The sequence below is a fragment of the Myxocyprinus asiaticus genome, chromosome 15 (assembly GCF_019703515.2).
Source record: "Myxocyprinus asiaticus isolate MX2 ecotype Aquarium Trade chromosome 15, UBuf_Myxa_2, whole genome shotgun sequence".
In the NCBI taxonomy this organism is placed as follows: domain Eukaryota; kingdom Metazoa; phylum Chordata; class Actinopteri; order Cypriniformes; family Catostomidae; genus Myxocyprinus; species Myxocyprinus asiaticus.
This window is the reverse complement of record NC_059358.1, coordinates 9141146-9161723: the sequence shown is the minus strand read 5'-3', so window position 1 is coordinate 9161723 and position 20578 is coordinate 9141146. Positions and strand designations below refer to the sequence as shown.

Genomic DNA, 20578 nt, shown 5'->3' with positions numbered 1-20578 from the left:
TTTGGTGATGCCAGTAACGCCACTCATGACCCAAATTACGATCATGGATCCTGTACTGCAACTAGGCAATGGTATAATACATGGTGGAGGGTAGACTTACTTGACAAGTACGTAGTGACCTCCATAACTATCACTAACAGAAAAGACTGCTGTCCTGAAAGGCTTGACAGAGCTGAGATATGCATCGGCAACTCTCTGGAGAACAACGGCAACCAGGGGTGGAGCTAGGGGATGGCTGTGGCCACCATGGACCGAAGCCTGGCCACCCCATTGGCCACCCCACTCGCAATTGCCGTTTTGGTTATTTTTTTGTCTTGGGCACAATTTAGTTAGTGTTGCTACACCTACAACCCCCTGCTGGGCAGGGAGGAGAATTTCTTGCAAAAAAATGTAAATATTGATCTGTTTCTCACCCACACCTATCATATCACCTCTTAAGATATGGATTTTATTATTGGAGTCATATGGATAACTTTTATGATGCCTTTATGTGCTTTTTGGTGCGTCAATATTTTGGCACCTATTCACTTGCATTGTATGGACCTACAGAGCTGAAATATTCTTATAAAAATCTTCATTTGTTTTCTGCAGAAGAAATAAAGTCATACAGAGCTGGGATGGCATGAGGGTGAGTAAATGATGAGAGAATTTTCATTTTTGGGTGAAATATCCCTTTAAGGGATTTGATCAGCATGGAATTTGAGTTAATCAGTGGAAAAGAGAGACAAAGCATAGTGTCAAAACCATCTTCATTCAACTTACATATTGACCAACACAATTTCTTTATCCAATAACCACAGAGGCAATAAAGTAATACTTTATATTTGAGCAGTTTTACACTGCATGTTACAGTAATGTTGCAGTTTATTTAAAATAAATGCTAGTTGGTTTGATATTTTGTTACAGTATCTACTGCAACTGAATTCATTCATTTTTGTGAGTGAAGTGTGACTTAAGTGTACAAATACTGTATTTAATTTCCAGACTGTAAAAGACAAATTGTTTATTCAAAACTAAGTTCTCATTTGGCACCCATACAATTATCTCTTTGTTGTAGGGGAAAATGTGGCTTTAAGGGGAGTAGCTACACCAAGTACTCTCTATGGGCAGGACGTTGCATCCAATGCCATTGATAGGAACAAAGATGGTGTCTTCCCTCATTGATCCTGTTCCTGCACTGATAATGTCCTCAATCCCTGGTGGAGAGTGGACCTACTGAAAACACACAACGTGTTTCGAGCTGTAATTACAAACAGAGCAGATCATTTTCCTGAAAAAGAAATCAGAATTGGAAACAGTCTGGACAACAATGGCAATGATAATCCCAGGTAAATTAATCAGTTTTGATGTGTGTTAATGTATCACATCTTGTATCTCATATTTGTAATCCATTTGATTACACCTACAAGTGTAACACTAATGGCTCTGTGGCACTATCAAAACATTCATCTGCATAAAGTAACATTTAACTTCGCCAGATGTCCTGCTTTTGATCAGTCCTGTGTTTTGGTCTGGATATGGATTGTGGTTAAAGATTTCTCTCTCTCCCTCTCTCTTCAGATGTGCTGTGGTCTCTTCAGTTGCTCTTGGTTTTTCCACCTCATTTGAATGTAATGGGATGGATAGACGTTCTGTCAATATTGTTATTCCTGGACAGCAAGAATATCTTACACTCTGTGAGGTTGAACTGTATGGATAACCATTGGATTGAGAAGCACTTAAAAAAAATCTTACTTAAATATCTAAATCAAAGTTCTAAGACTAAATATCATTGTAAGGCTTTACATTAACTAAACAGAGCTCAGAATGAAGCTAATAAATACATTACAGATCAATGTAGAATATATACAGATTTATGTGACTCTTGATCAAAGGAAACATGAAAATGGACAATACAGCACACATTTTCTTACTATGTTAGACAGCTGTGAGAACTGTAGCTAGCACCTGGCTGCTTGTTATTTGACATGAAGTAGTGAATGTATGTTGTGAAATGAATAATACTTTGGTGAGTAAGTCTGGAGTGTCTTGGAAAAAAAAAAAAAAAATTCAGAGCAACACATAACACAAACTGTAAAATAGATCAACTTTCTTCACTGTGGCTTTGTATTACCCTTCTGGTAAACATATCAGTTTATAACATGAAAGCATTATAAGCTAATAATAAATGTCAGTATGAAAAAAGTTTTGAAGTCTATGAACAAATTTCAATGTCAGTCTATGTCAAGCTCCTACATTCAAGCTTTCAATCAGCTAACCTCATTCCCTTTCACCAGGCTTGTGTTAAAAAATGTAGCACTCTTTTCCAAACAGAGAAGTACAAAGAGAGCTTAATACTGAGATGCTGAGATATGAGAAACGGCAAAAAAGTATAATCGAGACAGAGACCCAATAGCAGTGGAACAGTTTTTATTTAAAGAATTTATTTACAGTAAATGCAACTTCAACCAAAACGTGAGGAATCTACCGTTGAAGCATAGTGGAGTGCGGAACAACGCCCAGCAGACCTAGACGATCTTTTCACCTGACACACGGGCAGAGACGAGGTATCCTCCGTAGAAGCCCAGCTGACACGCAGCAAACTGGAAGGCAACCACACACCTGACATTCGGGCAACCAACAGATACACAAGACAGGACCAACTAGGCAGATAGATTGAGGTTAATTACTCAACATCAAACAACAATGCTCAAACACTCAGTCACCACTGAGCAACATTATACATTCAACATTTAACAATCCAGCAAAGGACATGACACACAAGGGGATTAAAATAGGCATGAACAAACAAGGAACATGTGCCGCTCGCCAGCTGAAAGTTAGCATGATCAGCGTTCCCATGGAAACAATCATGGTTCCCATGGAAACACTGATTTCACGTGCCAGAGGCACCTGAAATACATGAGGAAGAAAATGTCAATACGCTTGAAACAAAACAAACAGGGAACGATAATGCCATGGTCCTCATCAGACAAAAACCCAACCTGACAAGGTGACAGGACCGTGACATTACCGGAGAGCGCACGGCGGTAACTCGCGCATGGCGGTCACTAACAACCGGACCCGTGCGCTCATACAAAGAACATACACGAAACACGAGACAGACGGGACGATAATGCCATGGTCCCATCAGACAAAAACCCAACCTGACAAGGTGACAGGACCGTGACATCACAGGAGAGCGCACGGCGGTAACTCGCGCATGGCTGTCACTAACAACCGGACCTGCTCACACAAAGAACGTACACGAAACACGAGACAGACAGGGGATAATAATGTCATAACAATAATACCATGACACATTTATAATCTGAATTTCTCAAAACCAATATGTTTTTTTTACTCAGCTTTTAAAATATTCCCAGCAATCCGTGTCATCGTAAATTGTCTTGTAGAAGAGAATCATCATGATTTGTTTTCCTGGTTATTGACAATGTTTTGCCACTAATCCAAATGGCTTAATCAGATTACTTTTAGACATATTCTATTCCTCACTTTAATGTATGATAATGTTTTCAAGAAAACTTTTAATCATGCTGTGCATAATAAGAAAGTTTCAGTAGAGAATTGTAGCTATTACTATCCTGCTGAGAAAGTATTATTGTTTGCGGATTGACTTAATTTATGATCACGGTGCAATACGCAGTACTGTTGCAGAAAATGCTGCCACTGGTGGTGGTCTTGTAACTCAGTCCTCAACACTGGACCATTTTAAAGAAAATCAAGCCTATGGTTTCAAGACCAATATGAGTGTTAATGTCTGGTTATAATTCCACTACCAATAAGTTTTAAAAGTGCACTCAGCACATTTTTGTTCATGTCGTCTTGGACCTAAACTGACACCTAGGGGTGTGGATGCAACATCATTCAAATGCAATAGATTTCAGGTACCAATGCCATTGTAAAAAATACTATTCACTGTCAGCCATGATTAATTTAATCCATAAGTGAAAGTGTCCAATAACAGGGTGGTTACTGAGATTAAGCAAGTAGTATGTGTCTGGTCATGTGATCCTCCTAACATGGCTGCTCCCATAAGGGGACCCTCTCCATGTAGAATGATGTCTGGAGTCTTAATCTCATGTGAGTCACCATACTTATGTTTCAAAATACAATTAATTTCTATAGAAGTAAAACTTTTTTAAAAAGGAACAAATTACCGAGTGCACCTTTAAAACTTTTTCAGTTGTAATTTGTAATTTAAGATTATGATTAATTATATTAACCAATTTTTCTACTAATTTAAATGTCTAGAATGAAGAAGGAATGTGAAGGACTAATACTGAAAGCATGTGGAGCAAAATCTCTGCAGACTAGGGGAAAGACTCAGATTCAGTCCTCAACAATCAACCATTTTAGAGAGGCCAAAAATGCATTAAATCAAACCACTAATTTAAATTAAATAACTATTTTTAGAAACCCTTATTTGGAGTGGTCAGATTTTACACCACAAACACATTAGCCAGCAAGTGACTGTAACATTGAAACCCATGTGGTCTCAAGTTTTCTTTCTATTTGAAGAAAATGAAGCCTAGTTTAAGGACCAATTAAATCTCCAAAGCTCCATATGAGGGAGGCAGATTTAAATGTGCTTAACTTTCATAATAATAATTTCACATTGCAAACAAATCTTAAACAAACCTTTCTTTCTTTCTTTCTTTAGGGGTGAAATATGATTGGGACATTTCGTGACGATTTTGGTAAGCTTCACCCTTCTATAGACTACATTTCCCAGAATGCATTGTCACACACGCCGGAAGTAGTATAACATCGTCGTTTGCCGAAAACTTTTCACCTCTAGATACATAACGTAAATGTAAACAAGGTGTCTCTCAAAGACAGCATCTTTCTGATTATCAGATTACTTCTTTGCTTAAGATATTAGATTATATATATTAATATATATTTACTTTGACCTGATATTCATTCAATTACCACAAAAGCCTACTATTTATTCAGGCTCTTCCTAAATCATCTCAGTTGTCATTGTAGCCCATAATCGAAACTACATAGTTATCTGATTAGACATTAATGTCTGGTTATAATTCCACTACAAATAAGGTTTAAGTACTTTTAAGTTGCAACTTGTCAGTAATTATAATGATGCATGATATAAAATTTTTACTTCAACCATGTATTAATTTCTAGAATGAAGAAGGAACATGAAGAACTCATTTTGAAAGCATGTGGAGCAAAGGCTCTGTAGATTGGGGCAAAGATTCAGACGTTGTGGAGCGGATATGGTGAAGTATTAAGAATCCACTTGCAAGGATGTAACCGACCCTCTGTTGTTGTCAAACATGTGATGTTTCCTCAAAACCTGGAACATCCAGGGGGCTGGAACACAGACATCTCTCACCAGCGTAAAGTGCGATCATATCAAGTAGAAAGTTATTGGTACCAAAACTACACTATCACTGAACGCTGTTGAGTTCCCATTTGCCTCGCTGCCCAGTCATTTGGTGATGAGCAGATAATTGTTTTGGAGGATCTTGATGTGGCCAGATTCCCGGAGAGAAAAACCAGTGTTAATGATGCTGAAATAAAGGCCTGTCTCAGCTGGATTGCCAACTTTCATGCCCTGTTTCTTGGTGTATCTCCAGAAGGACTGTGGCCTGTAGGGACTTACTGGCATTTAGAAACAAGACCTGAAGAGTTAGAAGCCATGTCAATCAGAAACTCAAAGCAGGTGCTGCAGAGATAGACAGCATCCTCAACAATTCCCAATTTAAGACATTTCTGCATGGTGATACGAAACTAGCTCCAAGGATGGTTTACAGGTTGCAGCTGTTGATTTTCAGTATGTTGGTGGAGGGTGTGGGATGAAGGATGTTATTTACTTTTTGGGCAGATGTATGGATGAGAGAGAGTGTGAAAATAGAGTGCCCGGGCTTTTAGATCACGATTTTTCAGAGCTATGGATATCCGTTGGCAAAAAAGCCAATTTCCCAGAGCTGGAGAAAGAATGGTGAAGCATGTTTGCTTTCGCTTGGATAGACCTTCATCGCTTTCTCCTCGGATGGATGCCTGGACACCACAAGATTAATAAGTATAGCAAGAGACTTACTCAGGAGGTTTTAAACCAATTGAAGCAATCTCAATCAATGTGAAATGCAGGAGGAAGAGGGATGTGGTCTATAAGGTATTCTTGCATTGTGGCTGTACCACAAGATGTAGGAATGTTTCAGAACTGGTTGTATTCTGTATGTAATGTGAATGCACTTATTTGTGAGATTAAAAAACGTATTTATATTCTTTGTTTTCCGTTCTACTGTAGCCTTATGCAATTGCCTCAGAATTGGTTGTATTCTGTATTTACAAATATGTATTGTTGTAAAAATAAAGGATACCCACCTACACATTGCTACACATTTCATGAAAGATGTTGTAAAATGTCCGGAACCATCCGCTCTGATCTCCTGACGACATTTCCGGAGTTACACCCGACTCCATTTTACACAAACAATCTTTGGTGAAGAGAAATTATATTTATTCGGGTGCGTATAGTTTTCATTTTCTTTTCAAATGACTTAAAAATACTCTCTTTGTTTATAAATGTATCCACATATTAAACATTCCTGCGGTATTTGACGTTTAACGTTGAGTAGCTAACTGGCTATCTGGTCATTATCGTCTGATGTGGGTTGTTTGTTTTTCTATGTATTTAACGTTCATTTAACATTAAAAAAATGTTTAAGGCTTTTGCAAATCAAGCAGACCAACAGTTAGTTTGAGGTCGTTAATATGTTTTGTTTTGTTTAGTTACCACTGCCTGGTAACTGTCACGAGCATGCTATATGTATGTTTTTCTTGATCATTTTATTGTATGTTGATAAATACAAGTTTCTTTGGTTGAAAAGCTTCTGACAAGAACATACATGTAAATGTCACATGTTATTTAATGAGCTGGTTCAGCTTTTATGTCATAAGAATGGACTTATTTCTTTCGGCTGCTCGGATCACTGAAATAAGCTATTATTTTTACGTGCATTTTGATTACATTTCCCCTGCAAAGTCACATGTGATCTGTGCTTGTATATAGTCATCTTGTCTCTTTCATGTGCATATGCTGAGGATGATCTACCAAAGACCTGTTTGCTAGCAGAACCGGTTAACTGTTTGTTTCCAAGTGTCATGTGTTAATTTACCAGTAATATAATTCTCCATCTCCCTCTGATTCTTCCACATTCTAGGTTGACAAAGTGCCCCAACCTGCCTTTGCCACATTCCTCTTACTGAAGGTGCCAGTTGTATGTTTACACAGAAACTGCCCGGAGATCAACATGAAGGATATTTGCACAGTTTGTTATCAGTCATGAATCAAGTCTGAGGACAAAACATATCCCTGGCAAGAGCTTCTTTATTATGAAACATGGACCGGGGTACAGTTGACAGCCCCGTCACTCTTGTCATTAAGGCACCCAACCAGAAATACGATGACCAGACCATCAATTGTTTTTTGAACTGGACAGTGGAGAAATTGAAAAAACACATCTCCAACGTTTATCCTAGCAAGCCGGTGAGTTGATGTTAATGTGAGTTGCATTATAAACATGTTTTTTCGTGGTTTTCTAAGCTAGGATTAAAGCTGGGGAGTGTAATATTTTCAGTATTAGAGATAATTTCTCCCATTCCATCATTATATGCAGAGACAACTATAAGTAAGCCATTTGCAACTTGCCTCTGTTGTGGATTCAATCTGTTACAGTGGCCCAGCCAGCTTGACACAGCATGTTTGGGGCGGGACTTTCTGTTTGTGTGATCAGTGACAGATGAGGGTGATTTCAGAAATCAGTTTGAAAACAACAATAATAACGATGTGTATTTATTTGATTTTTTTTGCAATTCCATTTGGTGACACTAGTGTCGCAGAAATGAAACACTACAGAATTAAACGTGGGTCTTACACCTGTTATAAATGTATCTGTCCATCAAGAAGTGTGGTCAGAGCTTATTTATGTGTGTGTATACATCAGGTGCATTTTTCTTTTAGTATTATGACCAAATAATTAGTGTGTTTGTAATCATTCTATCAGTGTTTTAGGAATTTCCAGAGATTTGAGAAGGACTAATCTTTGTTTTATACTTCAGAACTAGAAAAAGTAGCCGTTTCGTGTGTCTGCATAATTCTTGTTGCAGGTTCAGCCTAAGAGCTTTTCGAATTTTAAGCCACTGCATGAACATTTTAGCTGAGGTCATGGATTAAAAACACTTTAGTGAAGACAAAAGTGTTTTCTTTTCAAAAGAAGCCTTTGAAATTACTTGTTGACTGTAGGAGATGGCAGCTAGATGCCATCTGCTTTACAGGAATGCTTGGCATCATTAGTATGTTGCCTGAGAGATGTAGTTAAGATTCTAACCACCAGTGCTCCTCTAGTTTTTTGTAATTGCTGCCTTCTACTGTATTATTATGATAATTATTTTTATTTTTAGTAAGGCTCTCAAAGAGTCAAACAACAGAAATGAATGTCTTTCTTCCATTTAGACCCATTTCAACCAGTTTAATTATGGTAAATTGAAAACCATGTTTATGCGGCCTCTTTCAGTCATCTAAGGACCAGAGACTTGTCTATTCTGGACGGCTTTTGCAGGATCACTTGCAGTTGAGTGATGTGCTAAGAAAGGTACTCTACTGATCTTTGATTTATGATTACATATCAAATCAAATGCAATATGGACAAAACAAACATTCTTGAAAATAAGTTTGATGTTTCTTCATGATTGTTGAAACTAAGTATGCGTTTGTCCTGTTGGTCTTTGCTTTGAGGAGTGTGCACCAACGAGCAATGGAACAGTTCCTGTTGTACAGTTCATGACAATAATATTAAATATACTTTTGTTTTTCTCAAATAGTACTTTGCATTTATCCTTTTTTTTTTTTTTTTTTGAACACAGTAAAAACTAATGATTTGACTTTTTTGTTGTTGTTGTTGTGATGAGTCTAATCACTGAATTTATTTAACCCTAACAGCAAGATGAATATCACATGGTCCACCTGGTCTGTGCTTCACGAAGCCCCCCATCATCCCCAACTCTTGGAAGCCCTGTTGGTACTATTAATTCAAGCTCTTTAGTGAGTATCATTAAAGAAATTGTTCACCCAAAAATGAAAATTCTGTCATTATTTACTCACCCTCATGCCATCCCAGATGTGTATGACTTTCTTTCTTCTGCAGAACCCAAACTTAGAAGAATATTTCAGCTCTGTAGAACCATACAAAGCAAGTGAATGATAATCAAAACTTTGAATTTCAAAGCACATACAGTCAGCATAAAAGTGATTCATATGACTCCAGTGATTAAATCCATGTTTTCTGAAGCTCCAGGTTGTTTTGAATGCACCAGTGAGACATTCAGCCTCCATTGTGTATGCAGACTCACCGTTATCTTGGATGAGGCTGATGACAGTAGTGTCATCTGCAAACTTCAAGAGCTTGACAGAGGGGTCCTTGGCAGTGCAGTCGTTGGTATACAGGGAGAAGAGTAGTGGGGGGAGCACACATCCCTGGGGGGCACCAATGCTGATCGTACAGGTGCTGGAAGTGAATTCCCCCAGTCTCACTAGCTGCTGCCTGTCCATCAGAAAGCTGGTGATCCACTGACAGATATAGGTGGGAACAGAGAATTGGTTTAATTTAGTCCGGAGAATAGCTGGGATGATGGTGTTGAAAGCCGAACTGAGTCCACGAAAAGGATCCTTGCATATGTCCCTGGTCTGTCCAGATGTTGCAGGATATGATGCAATCCCATGTTAACTGCATCATCCACAGACCTGTTTGCTCGATAAGCACATTGAAGGGGATCTAGAAAGGGTTCAGTGATGTTGTTCAGGTGGACCAACACCAGTCTCTCAAATGACTTCATGACCAAAGACATCAGAGCGATGGATCTGTAGTCATTAAGTCCTGTGATTTTGGGTTTCTTTGGGACAGGAATGATGGTGGAGCGTTTGAAGCAGCAGGGAACTTCGCACTGCTCCAGTGATCTGTTGAAGATCAGTGTGAAGATGGGGGGCCAGTTGTTCAGCACAGGATTTTATTGAAGTGGGTGAAACACGGTCTGGGCCCTGTGCATTCCTTGTCTTTTCTTTCCAGAAGACACGGCACACCTCCTCTTCACAGATCTTAAGTGCAGATTGAGTAGCGGCGGGGGGGGGGGGGGTTTGCAGGAGGTGTTTATGTTTGTGTGAAGTGAAGGTCAGAGCAGGTGTGGGGTGTGAGACTGGGCCTTTCAAATCTACAATAAAACACATTCAAATCATCAGCCAGATTTTGATTCCCTACAGTGTTGGGGGATGATGTGTTGTAGTTAGTCTTTCATTTAGACATGTCTTTCAGGCCTCTCCAGACTAATGCAGGGTCGTTAGCTGAATTTTTTTTCTTCAGCTTATCAGAATAGCTTCTTTTAGCCACTCTGATTTCCTTAGTCTGTGTATTCCTGGCCTGATTGTACAAGACTTTAAACCCACTTCTGTAAGCATCCTCTTTGGTCTGACGAAGCTGCCTGAGTTTTGCTGTAAACCATGGTTTGTCATTGTTGTATGTTAAATAAGTCCTAGTAGGAATGCACAATCCTACTAGGTGTGAACAGACTAAAATATAACTCCTTTTTCACTATAAACATCTTGACGTCTGCAGTCTCATTGGCGATCATGATTTCAAGCTTGATTACATTTCCTACCGCCATCTAGCGCTCTGTGCATGTGTCAAGCACTATGAAGTGTTTTCGAGCTTGAAATCATGATTGTGCCTAGAGACTGCAGTGTTTTCAAACTTTTGTAATGTTTTGAAACTTTGAAGCTTTTTGAAGCATCATCATTTACTTGCTTGGTATGAACCTACAAAGCTGAGATATCCTTCTAAAAATCTTTGTGATCTGAAGAAGAATAAAAGTAACTTGAAGACTCAACTTGCTTTGTGCCTGCTCTCTCAGTTTTTACAGAGTAGTGGCATATAGTGTTCTTGATACCACGGTTCACAAATGTCAGTTAAATTAACATTGTTTCAAGTTATTTGAGAAAGGCAAACGACAATAAAATAAGAACAAAGAAACAAAGTCAAATAAAGACTATAGAGCAAAGATAGAACTGGAGTAAAGGTTTCTGTCTAATAAATAAACGAATAGAAGAAAGACAATAAAAGAGAGATACAAATTGAGTAAGCAAAGATTTTCAGTTATCTAACAGCAGTATCATGTGCATACACACTTAAACCTATGCAAAGAATTAACAAAACTTGTAAAAACGTCATATCTGTCTTTGGTTAAGACTGAAGAATTCAGTGATTTTGTTAAATATGCAAATTTTTTTGTTCTTATTCCTAGACTTCAGACAGTGCTGGTCCGTCCTCCTCAGCTTCCACCCCCAGTCAGGATATCCCTACTGGGAGTTCTGATGGTCTGCGGCACCGGGGAATCCCGGTACAAACACATGGCCTCAACCCTGCCCCTACTGGTGTGATGCAGAGGTAATGACACACCAGTGACACACTCTTGTTTGGGACAATCATGTCATCCAGGGTTTGGTTTTGACGTCTTTTTCCCCATTCAGGCCTGAAGGAATGCCTCTTCCCATGCAAGGTGGTCCCGCTGCAGGCTTCCCCGCCCACCCTATGTACATGCCGATGCAAATGTTTTGGTGGCAGCAGATGTATGCTCGCCATTATTACGTGCAATAGTAAGTTACTTCTTACTTAAATTTTGTTTTGATTCCTTCATAAGAGGGGCCATTCACTCTCGTTTCATCTTCTTATCTTATCCTACAGTCAGGCAGCCATGGCAGCCTCCCAGGCGTCCAGCATGGCCCCTTCTACCACTCCCAGTGCTGTCCCCCCTACTCAGCCAGCACAGCCTAATGAACCTGAAGTCCCTTTGGGACCAAACCCCGCCCCCGAAGATCACCCTGCCAACCCTAACATCCAGATGAACGCTCAAGGAGGAGCCATGCTGAACGATGACGAGCTCAACCGGGACTGGCTGGACTGGATATATACAGTGTCACGTGCTGCCATCCTGCTCAGCATCGTCTACTTCTATTCCTCCTTCGGCCGCTTCGTCATGGTGATCGGTGCCATGCTACTGGTTTATCTGTAGGTCACATCCTAGTCAGAATCTTCCTGTTGAACATGAGCAGACTTTTGCACAAATCACTGAAACTCAAATATTGTTTGTATGAAACATGCAGCATTTGTTGTCTTATAGCTTAAGTTTGTTTGTATGTTCTAGGCACCAGGCTGGCTGGTTTCCCTTTAGAGCAGAGTTGCAGAATCCAAGAGCTGGAGAAGGTCCTCAAGACGAGGCTGATCAAAACCAAGATATGCAGGAGATGGTTAGTAATAGTGGTTGACCAATATGGGTTTCTCAGAAACGGATGCCAGTGTTTAGAGAGCAGGGTTGCTGATAGATGCTAAAATGCCGATATACCTGTCAAAAGTTTAGATGCGTCTGATTCAATTTATGTTTCTCCTGATCTTAAAGGAATAGTTTACCCAAATAATGATAATTCTCTTATAACTGACTCTACCCTTATACCGCCTCAATTTCGGATGACTTTCTTTCCTCTGCGGAACACAAATTAAGATTTTTTTTTAAAGGAATAGTTCATCCATGAAAATTCTCTCATTATTCACTTACCCTGATGCCATCCCAGATGTGTTTGACTGTCTTTCTTCAGCAGAACACAAATTAAGGTTTTTAGAAAAATGTTGAAGCTCTGTAGGTCCTTATAATGTAAGTAAATGGGTGCCATCAGGCTGCTGGCTATTTGATGGTCCAAAAGGCATATTTAGGCAGCATAAAAGTAATCCACATGACTCCAGTCGATCAGTTAATGTCTTCTGAAGCAAATCGCTAAGTTGGTGTAAGAAACAAATCGATAAGTAAAACATTTTTAACTTTAAATCGTTGCTTCTGGCCAGCACTGGGGTGCTTTTTAAAATGACCTAACTCTCGCGTGAAGTTCGTTCCTCTGTTGTATACAAAGCGCGCACTTCCGACTTCTTGCGTGAACGTGCCATAGTGCTTATGTCGCTGATGCGTCAACTGCTGGCAGGAAGCGATTTTTTTTTTATTTTTTAAAGTTAATAAAGTTTAAATTATCTATTTATTTTGTACACAAACCTGTCGATTTGCTTCAGAAGACATTAATTGATCGACTTGAGTCGTGTGGATTACTTTTATGCTGCCTAAATATGCCTTTTGGACCTTCAAATAGCCAGCAGCCTGATGGCACCCATTTACTTGCATTTAAAGGACCTACAGAGCTTCAACATTTTTCTAAAAATCTTAATTTGTGTTCTTCTGAAGAAAGACAGTCATACACATAAGGGATGGCATGAGGGTAAGTGAATAATGAGAGAATTTTCATTTTTGGGTGAACTATCATAAGTATGTATGATGTGTTTATATCCATACAATGAAAGTCGATGGGTTCATGAGAGAATCTCGTACACACTTCCTCACACTTTACTCATGTGCAGAGCGAGGAACTTTGAACAAGCGTCTCTCATGTACGTGCCACGGAGACTGCAGATACCGGTATTAAAAAAGGAGTTACAATTTGGTCTATTTCTCACCCAAAACTGATCGTATCACTTCACAAGACATGGATTAAACCACTTGAGTCAAATTGATTCCCTTTATGCTGCCTTTATGTCCTTTTTTGGTGCTTGAAAGTTTTAGACCCCAGTGACTTACATTGTCACACCTCATACATCATTAAAAAAATCATCGTTTGTGTTCCGCAGAAGAAAGAAAGTCATAGGAGTTTGAGACGGCATAAGGGTGAGCAAATGATGAGAGAATTATCATTTTTGGGTGAACTTTTCCTTTAAAAACTTTTAATTTAAAGGCTTACGCTTAAAATTTATTTTTTTGACCAATATAAACTACTCATGTTTGAATTTCAAAAAGCAGCTAACAAGAGCCCAGCATTTTACATTTATGCATTTAGCAGAAGCTTTTATCCAAAGTGACTTACAGTGCATTTATTACAGGGACAATTCCCCCCCCCCATAGATAAGTAATGTTAACGAATGCAACCTTACTGTAAAGTGTTACCATTTTACACAATCATTTACTCAGATTTTTTTTTTTAAATTGAAAACAGAAAATGTGCAATATCCAATAATGTTGTTGTTAGATTTTGAAATTTACAGTTACTTGACTGATGCTGATCATTTCAAATTGGCCACATATTGCTGCTTAAACCGTTGGGCCGGAAATATTGGTTTAGCACTACTATGTTATCAAACTGACAAATACATTCCTCGTGAACCATAGCATCAACTGTTTATATATAATAGCTATTATAATGGGTATTATAACTTGAATATCTCCTTTCTTATTTATTTATTTTTGTTCCTCTGTAGGAGCATATGATGGATGAGGGGATGGAGGATGACGAGGGGGACAGCGGAGAGGAAGGTCCTGAAGACCCCATGAATAGAGGTCCGCAACAGCCGGGCTGCCTGTCGGCCGCATGGTCGTTCATCAGCACTTTCTTCACCTCGCTAATCCCTGAGGGACCTCCACATGCTGCCAACTGAACTCACACATCTCCACATTGTCAATGCACAGTGGAGTAAAAAAAAACATAAAAAGACTGTAGACTACAAAAAATTTAAATAAAAACAACAATACAACATGGTATGCCATGTACTGCCAAGTCTGTAATGCTGCTTCAATGGTGTTCAATTCTTCCCCCTACGCTGTTCTTTCCCACCTTTTTCAGCAAGTCAGGGTGAGTTTTGAATGAGGTTTCATGGATGTGCTATCCATGTTGCGTGACGAAAGACTTTTTTCATTGATCAGTAAGACCTAGTGAACCATGCAGTTACTTAAGTGCAGAACTAATTTTTCTCTTTCTTGTGTGTAAATAAATAGTAAATATTTACAGATATGAATATATGCATCTCATTGAAATAAGGTGTTTTTAAATAAAATCAGGGTTTGGTATCTTAGTGTAATAAGTGGTTTTATTTCCTCCATATGATAAAGCAGAGCAATTACTGATACACCCACTAGTGAGCGCCACTGATTTAAAAACCCACTCATGTGCATGTGCACAATGCCTTAAATGTGCTTATGTCCTATGACTAATGCATTTTCTCACTACCTTACATTTTACTTTTTTGATTTACACCAACATATGTGAGTGTGCACTATGTCTAGCCCTCTAATGTATATTATCATTACATTGGGCTGATTCATGCATTGTTTTTTACCATTCAGGGTGTGATGTTACAAGCAAACCACTATGGCCATTAACCATAATTCTATGTGACTGTCATATATATATATATATATATATATATATATATATAATTATACACTGGTGGCCAAAAGTTTGGAATAATGTACAGATTTTGCTTTTATGGAAAGAAATTACTTTTTTTCACCAAAGTGGCATTCAGCTGATCACAGTGTATAGTCAGGACAATAATAACGTGAAAAATTACTATTACAATTTGAAAAATTTTTTTTCAAAAATTCTTAAACTACAAAGACTTCTCATCAAAAAAATCCTCCATGTGCAGCAATGACAGATTTGCAGATGCTTGGCATTCTAGCTGTCAGTTTGTCCAGATACTCAGGTGACATTTCAACCCACGCTTCCTGTAGCACTTGCCATAGATGTGGCTGTCTTGTAGGGCACTTCTCACGCACCTTATAGTCTAGCTGATCCCACAAAAGGTCAATGGGTTTAAGATCCATAACACTCTTTTCTAATTATCTGTTGTCCAATGTCTGTTTCTTTGCCCACTCTAACCTTTTCTTTTTGTTTTTCTGTTTCAAAAGTGGCTTTTTCTTTGCAATTCTTCCCATAAGACCTGCACTCCCGAGTCTTCTCTTTACTGTTGTACATGAAACTGGTGTTGAGTGGGTAGAATTCAATGAAGCTGTCAGCTGAGGGCATGTGAGGCGCCTATTTCTCAAACTAGAGTCTCTGATGTACTTATCCTCTTGTTTAGTTGTACATCTGGCCTTCCACATCTCTTTCTGTCCTTGTTAGTGCTGTTTCTAGCCATTTTACATGCACGTTATCAGGTATGATCATATTGTTTTTAACAAGAAAATTCACGTTGGATCATATTTTCTTTTTTTCTAGTAAGACCTTTGATATTAGGGCAAAAATCATATTCTTGATAATAATTTTTGTATTGTTTTCCTATAAAAATATCTAAAAATCTTTAAAACAAGATCAATTTGATTTATCTTGTTTTAGAAACAACACTGCATAATATATTTAGGTTTTTCAGAGAATGTATTTTTGACATGTGTATTTTGTCTTACTAAAACAAGTGAAAAAATCTACCAGTGCTGAAGAAGTATTCCAAAGTATTTAGAATACGTTACTGACCTTGAGTAATCTAACGGAATACGTTACAAATTACATTTTACAGCATGTATTCTGTAATCTGTCAAGGAATACATTTCAAAAGTAACCCTCCCAACCCTGGTGATTTTCTAGTATAAAATTGGCAATTTAGCATGATTACTCAAGGATAAGGTGTTGGAGTGATGGCTGCTGGAAATGGGGCCTGTCTAGATTTGATCAAAAATGAAATTTTACAAATAGTGATGGTGCTGTTTTTTACATCAGTAATGTCCTGACTATACTTTGTGATCAGTTGAATGCCACTTTGGTGTATATATATATATATATATATAAATCTGAGTTACAGTGAAGCACTTATAATGAAAGTCAGTGGGGCCAGTCTGTTAACATTTAAACATCCACAAGACAAACAATATGCGTGTTAACATGATTTTAGTGTGATAAAATCAGTAACCTTTTCTGTGTAGAGTTATATCTGATTTTACAACTTTGCCGTGACGTCTTAATGCTGTAAACCCTAAAACGACTGTGAAAATTATTATTTAAACACCTTTACAGCTCAAATAATACATGTTTTAACAGAAGAATTAATCTTTCTGATTTTAAAATAAAACCTGTCCCCATTCACTTCCATTGTAAGTACTTCACTGTAGGCTTGATTTTTGCTAGTAAAAACTAACATTAAGATTTGTTGTGATTTAATGCCATGCTTCAAAGGGCTAGAGAAAAGTGTGGATTCAGCAGCACTTAAAAATCACTAATGACAAAAATATTTGGTAAATATGTGCAATTATTTGTGCTCTGGGAAGCATTTCTCAGATCAAATATATTCATTTCATATTAGAGGCACACATAGTTGGCGTGAGTAAGAGTTCAAAATCAGGAACAGGAGTACAGGATTGGCAGACTTCTACAGAAAAGTCCTCTGAGATATGTTGCTTTCTTCTTGAGGTACACTTATAAACTGCATTCTGAAATAAAAGCAGTCATCTGCATTCCAGAGCCTGACCTTTTACATCCATCTGTCCAGTCCTACACACAGACACTGAGGTGAGATGGAGACAAAGTAGAGCATCATGCACTTCAGTGCCTTCAGAAACCTCTAATCAAATGAAGATGGATTTTGTTCGGTTCATTGTAACAACACAATTAATTATGCATGACAGAGACATTTATTGGGCTCATTTCACCCGTACTCTACTAAGTAACTGGCAAATCGGGTTATACTCCCTCTTCTCAAGGTATAGGACAACACTTATCAAGAGAACAGATCTCCAATGAGGGGTCTGTCTCTCAGACAATGATTTCACCATGAATATACATCCTTTGTTTTTGGGTCAGTCAGTCGTTGTATCTTCATGAATTTATTCTGACTGGATATAATGCTTCAGAATTCAGAAATCTTCTTGCTATTCATTGGGGAATTTAAACAGAAACAATTTGATTCATTAGCATATAAAACAAGATCTTTCAGTTTAGTTCACATTTTGGTACTGCTGGTGCTTGCATAATTATCCGCACCAAAAAAATCTGGTTAGAGAAATGGTCAAATTTGGTGGATCCCTCCTGGACATACAGAAAAGATCAAACAAGGAAAGAAAAGAACGTCTGGTAAATTTGAAAGGAAATCTCAAACATGAAAGACAAAACTTAATACAATATATACACACAATACAAGTGCTTTCCTCAAATGAAAAACAGGAGAATGTTACAAGCATTTGAGAAAAATAACAAAGAATTTGTGTTGTTTGACTCAGAAATGTAATCTATCTAATTAATCTCTGTAATTTGCTAATAAAAGTAAGTGGGCCATCTATGAAACTTACTAACATTGTCTAGCAAGGCAATAAATGACATGAACTTTATTGACAGGAATGTTGGTTAACCTTAATTCACTGGCAAAGACAGCAGACAGTTTCCCATTCCTGGCTATATCATTGAAATGTATTCTCTTTGTCTTTCCCAGACATTTTAAAGGATCATGGAGGAGAAACAAGGGAAAAAAATGAAGAAAAAAATGCAAAATTGAAAGAAATTACATTAGATTTGGCTGGCAGTCTTCGCTGTGTAAATTACACTTTTATTCCATAAAATGGACTCCCTGGCGAACTGTTCCTTTCAATTTATTTGGAAATACCTCATGGTCCTCGGATTGCCCTTCCCCTATCTCTTTAATCCAATCACCCTCTAACTGGATGTTATTTATTTGCTTATTTATTTATTTTCAAAGGATGTAACTGATTTTTATCATAGGATTGAAGTGCCTTTTCTTCCTGGTGAAACGGTGACTAACAACCTGCTATCGATTTGTTGGTTTGTCCATGAAAGTGATGGCTGTGTGATAGAGAGGCCATCTATGTATTTAGAATTATGCTACAGATACCTCAGACATTTCCTACCGGAGAGCATCCTGCCCAACAAATCACATATGCGGAACAATGAATGATAATTGGTGTCACTTCTGTGTAAATAAGTCAGAAAATGTTAGGGATTAGCTAGCAAATCCATACTTACATGAACAAATCAATATATGCTGTTAGGACTCGCGTACCTAAAGGTTCTGAAAATTCTGAAAAAGTTTTGTGGTGTTGTAGCCTACAAATTGGTCTTTTATTTGTTATTTTAACAACCTTTCTTAACAACACACTGTAAAGAACATTTTGTCAGGTAAACAAAAACATATGCTTACATCTAAATTAACTGGTTTTATTCAAGTTTTTTATTCAAAAATAATATTTAACTTGACTAAATTAACCGTGACTACAAGGTTACACCAACAAAAGTAATTTTTACTGATTATTGAGAAGTAAATAAATCCTTAAGGTATTACAATTGCAGGTTTCTGTACATTTAAAATGCCAACTGTATTTTAAGTTATGCACCGTCCGATATTCAAAGGGGCTAATTCCATTCTGCATGGAAAGCGTGCAATAAAAAAACCTACAACGTATGCATCTGCCTAAGCTTTAAAAAGAATCAATGATTTTAAAATAATGAGTTTAAAACACACACACACACACACACACACACACACACACACACACACACACACACACCTTTTGTTTTATGTCATTATGGGGACTTTCCATAGACTTATATGGAATTTATACAGATCTTATGCTAATTTCTATCCCCTAACTCTAACCCTACCCCTAAACCTAACCGTCACAGAAACCTTTTTGCATTTTTATATTTTCAAAAAAACATAATTTAGTATTTTTACAAAGCCATTTCCCTTGTGGGGACCGCTGGCTGGTCCCCACAATGTAGGTGATCTCAGGTTTTGCTATCTAAAGTATTTAAACTGTACACACACACACACACACACTCTTTGGCTGAACTTGATTCACTGACCCTCAACACTGGAGCCCCGCAGGGCTGTGTTCTCAACCCACTCCTGTATTCCCTGTACACACATGACTGTGTGGCAACACACAGCTCCAATGCCATCATTAAGTTCACTGATGATACGACGGTGGTAGGTCTGATCACTGACAATGATGAAACAACCTACAGAGAGGAGGTGCACACTCTGACATGCTGGTGTCAGGAGCACAACCTCTCCCTCAGCGTCAGCAAGACCAAGGGGCTTGTGGTGGAGTTCAGGAGAAAAAACAGATAACACAGCCCCATCACCATCAATGGAGCACCGGTAGAGAGAGTCAGCAGCTTCAAGTTCCTCGGTGTCCACATCACTGAGGAACTCACATGGTCCGTCCACACTGAAGTCGTTGTGAAGAAGGCTCACCAGCGCCTCTTCTTCCAGAGACGGCTGAGGAAGTTTGGAATGAACCACCACATCATCACACGGTTCTACACCAGCACTGTAGAGAGCATCCTGACTGGCTGCATCACTGCCTGGTTCAGCAACAGCCCTGCTCTCAACTGCAAAGCCCTGCAAAGGGTGGTGCGAACAGCCAGGCACATCATCAGAGATGAGCTTCCCTCACTCCAGGAGGTCTACACCAGGTGGTGTATGAGAAAATCTTGGAGAAACATCAGAGACTCCAGCCACCCTAGCCATGGGCTGCTCTCACTGCTACCATCAGGCAGGCGGTATCGTAGCATCAGGACCTGCACCAGCCGACTTCATGACAGCTTCTTCCCCCAAGCAATCGCTCATGATACATACTGTATATCAGCACTGCACTTTATTAGCCTCAGACTGGACTCACATTTTATACTTCTCTTAATAACAGACTGGCAATTGACTATCAACAGACAGCTGAATGTCAACACAAC

At 38.5% G+C, this 20578-nt stretch overlaps 2 protein-coding genes across 3 annotated transcripts; both read left to right on the top strand.

The window, feature by feature from the left end:
* LOC127453380 (fucolectin-like) lies at positions 1-2060 on the top strand (the record flags this gene model as incomplete). The annotated part of the gene is made up of 3 exons (XM_051719710.1): positions 1-218; positions 1170-1328; positions 1561-2060. Coding segments are annotated over 3 exons (516 nt in total), but the record flags the coding sequence as incomplete, so codon positions are not given.
* Positions 2061-6407: 4347 nt separating this feature from the next.
* Positions 6408-14952, top strand: LOC127453478 (homocysteine-responsive endoplasmic reticulum-resident ubiquitin-like domain member 2 protein). Of its 2 annotated transcripts, XM_051719870.1 has the most exons (9): positions 6408-6497; positions 7194-7519; positions 8547-8624; positions 8972-9073; positions 11323-11465; positions 11549-11674; positions 11763-12086; positions 12223-12325; positions 14367-14952. In XM_051719870.1, the coding sequence occupies exons 2-9, from the start codon at positions 7373-7375 to the stop codon at positions 14541-14543; spliced, it is 1200 nt and encodes a 399-aa protein (XP_051575830.1). In that variant the 5' UTR covers positions 6408-6497; positions 7194-7372; the 3' UTR covers positions 14544-14952. The 2 variants fall into 2 exon arrangements, with proteins under 2 accessions (XP_051575830.1, XP_051575831.1); XM_051719871.1 differs by lacking the exon at positions 8547-8624.
* The last annotated feature ends 5626 nt before the right edge of the window (positions 14953-20578 follow it).